A 2,852-nucleotide genomic window follows, 5' to 3' on the forward strand; every position below is an offset into this window, starting at 1 on the left:
GACTATGAATAGGGGGAAAGAGTGTTAATTTATACAGACTGTTTGTAGAGCGCTATCAATAGGGGGAGAGACCTGGTGCAGAGGGTGTTTATTTTACACAGACTGCTTGCAAAGCTCAGTGGTGACCATTTCAAAAGGAGCCATGACTACATGAAAAGGACAAAAAAATTCTGTGTTCTTCTACAGCAACTGAATATACCTGCTTCATGTATACTCGCTGTACATTGCTGGGATATGTAAAAAAAAAATACCTTCACAAAGATGAAAATGGGCTTTAAAAAAATAGCTCCAGCTAAATGCTCACCACCTCTCCTGTGCTGACCCCTGCAGTGATTCCTTTTTGACATTGGACGTCCTCAGTCTTTTAGGGCTGAGAACATCCTGTGAGTGCAGGGCATCAATGACTCACCACGGCATCCTGCACTCAGTCTAATGCTGCAGAAATCAGGGCTAACATCAACAACCCATGGAGAAGATTTGACTGTCTTTTATGTGTTGTTTTTTTTGGGGGGGGTTTTAATTTTATTTTTTATTTTGAGCAGGCAGCTGAAGCCTTTCTGGTGCGACTCTTTGAAGATTCCTCCCTCTGCTGTCTGCACGCCAAAAGGGTCACCCTCTTTGTTCAGGACATGCAGCTCGCTCGGCGGATTCGAGGGCCGCAGCAAGGACTGTGATAATGCCACCTCTTGCCTCAAGGCCTTCAAAGTCTGCCATGTTTTAAATTTGTATTTTAAAGATTAAAGTAGTTTTTCTACTTTCTTTAACACATTAGAAAACCACATTTACAGTATATTGCAGTACAGGCCTTTTAAACAACCGTGCCTTTTCTTATTAACCCTTTTCTTTTTTGTTGTTAAATCAAATTGTTCTCAAAGTTTGCATCTCATTACTGTGGATGCTTGTTATTGTAGTTTGTATCAAAACTGTTAATAAAAACTTACAACATTCTAAGTGCATTACTATAAAATCAGAGGGAGAGACACACAGAAAGAAGAAAAGAAAAAAAAAAGGGGAAAGAACAAGGGAAAGAGTCTGTAGTGGGTCATAAAATTGTGGGGAAGAAATTCCCTCAAAATATCATCATCCCATTATCTAGCCCCCTAGTAATAAGACATGAAACACCATGCATAACATAGAAGGCATCAACTAAGATAAACCCCGAGACATGTACAACGTCATCAATTAATGCATAGTTCACCTCCACACAGGGAGTCCATGTGATGCGTTCCCCAAACCACCTAGGTAGTGCTGAACCAATAAAACTCTATCAGCCGCTGCGGGGGGAGGCTGCATGTCTGTTTAGCCACTTGTCCCAAATGGTATAGAATTTGTATAGATTGCCTCTGTGTTGAAAAGCAACTTTTTCAAATGCTATAGTGCTGTTCAGTTCCCCCTCCCACCAGGGCCGGCTTTAGGCGCTCTGTGCGAGAAAGCTTTACAGTGGTCACACCCATTTCTCAAATATCTGCACCATTTAAAGACTCCCATTTTGTTAAGCCCCAAAGAAACATTAAAAAGTATGATAAAAATAAAACTTTTATTTAAAGATATTAAACTTGTAGGCACAATATTAGTATTCTTATTCAATAAAACAGAAGGTAAACAAGTGATAAACAATAAATGTCAAACTAAAATAGAGTCTATAAAAATAAAGTGTCAGGTTGTCATGCCGATCCCTTTTTTCAAGTAACTGCATCTAGAAAAGTAAAAATTAAAACAGAACACAAAACCTAGACTACATATTAAATTAATGAATTACTATTTGCCCGAATATATGAAAAATGTATTTGGGCACATAATAATTTGTTTGAGAGTGTGCGGCGGCCATGTTGGCCACTGGCGTGTTCTGCGAATACGTGCCACCATCTTGGAAGCGGGGAGCATGATGTCACATGACGCCATGCATGCTTGGTGTCAGGTGACGTCACACGCAGATATGGGCGCCGCCATCTTAGTGTACACCAAGACGGCAGCACCCAACATGTGCGGTGTTATATGACGTCATGCGCCCTACCTCCAGAACACGCCAATGGCTGAATCCAAAATAGCATAAAAACATTTTTTTTGATGAAACGAATTAAAACGTTTTTAGTTTTCATTCATGTCATCTGAAATTAATTTTTAGTTTTTGCACATGTCTAATAATACGTGTTTGTGTGCATTTTAATTTTATTTTTGTACTATTGGGGGGGCTTTGGGGAAATATTGACACCCCTTACATCTCCCTTTTAAAATAGAAAAATACATTGAGGACACAGAGACCTCAATTCTTTTTCTGCAGCCTCAGCATTTAATGAATGGGAAGCACTCAGTACAGAGGCTTCTCATTCATTCAGAAACTGATGATAGTAAAATATTTACTATCACCAGTTTATGAATAGGGAGGAGCCTTAGTACAGAGTGCTACTCCCCATTCATAAAATCATGAATGAACAGGAGGTGATGTAAATCACCTGTTCATTCATAACTGGGGACACATATTACCATGTGTCCCCAGTTATTTACAAACACTGGGGTGATCAGGCGATCACTCCAGTGTTTGCTCTGCACAGAGGATCGGTAAATGTCACAGATATTTACTGATCCTCTGCTCGGTCACGCACAGAGCCGTTGTCATGCTGAAACTGACAGGATGACAGCGGCTCCTGAAAGCTGCGGCTTCTTTTCTCCCTACCACTCGGCCATTCTGACAGCGGGCAGTGCTCCCTCCGCGCGGGCAGCGCTTCAGCACGCCCTGTGCAGCCGCACAGCTCGAACACCCCAAAGGCCGACCCTGCCTCCCACATTGCCAATGTCGGGACAACAGGGGACATCCACTTAAGTGCTATAAGTCTGCGTGCTGCAAACAGAGC

The 2,852-nt window shown here is 41.6% G+C and overlaps 1 protein-coding gene across 1 annotated transcript in view; it reads left to right on the forward strand.

Moving 5' to 3' along the window:
• LOC108798250 (histone H3-like centromeric protein A) overlaps positions 1 to 703 on the forward strand; it is a 17,826-nt gene extending 17,123 nt beyond the window's left edge. The window contains exon 4 of the mRNA XM_018569983.1: positions 543 to 703. Within this exon, the coding sequence (XP_018425485.1) occupies positions 543 to 674 (132 nt within the window). The 3' untranslated portion in view covers positions 675 to 703. The remainder of the gene's footprint in view (positions 1 to 542) is intronic.
• The last annotated feature ends 2,149 nt before the right edge of the window (positions 704 to 2,852 follow it).

The sequence above is a fragment of the Nanorana parkeri genome, unplaced genomic scaffold (assembly GCF_000935625.1).
Source record: "Nanorana parkeri isolate BGI_ZX_2015 unplaced genomic scaffold, ASM93562v1 scaffold1439, whole genome shotgun sequence".
NCBI classification, from domain to species: domain Eukaryota; kingdom Metazoa; phylum Chordata; class Amphibia; order Anura; family Dicroglossidae; genus Nanorana; species Nanorana parkeri.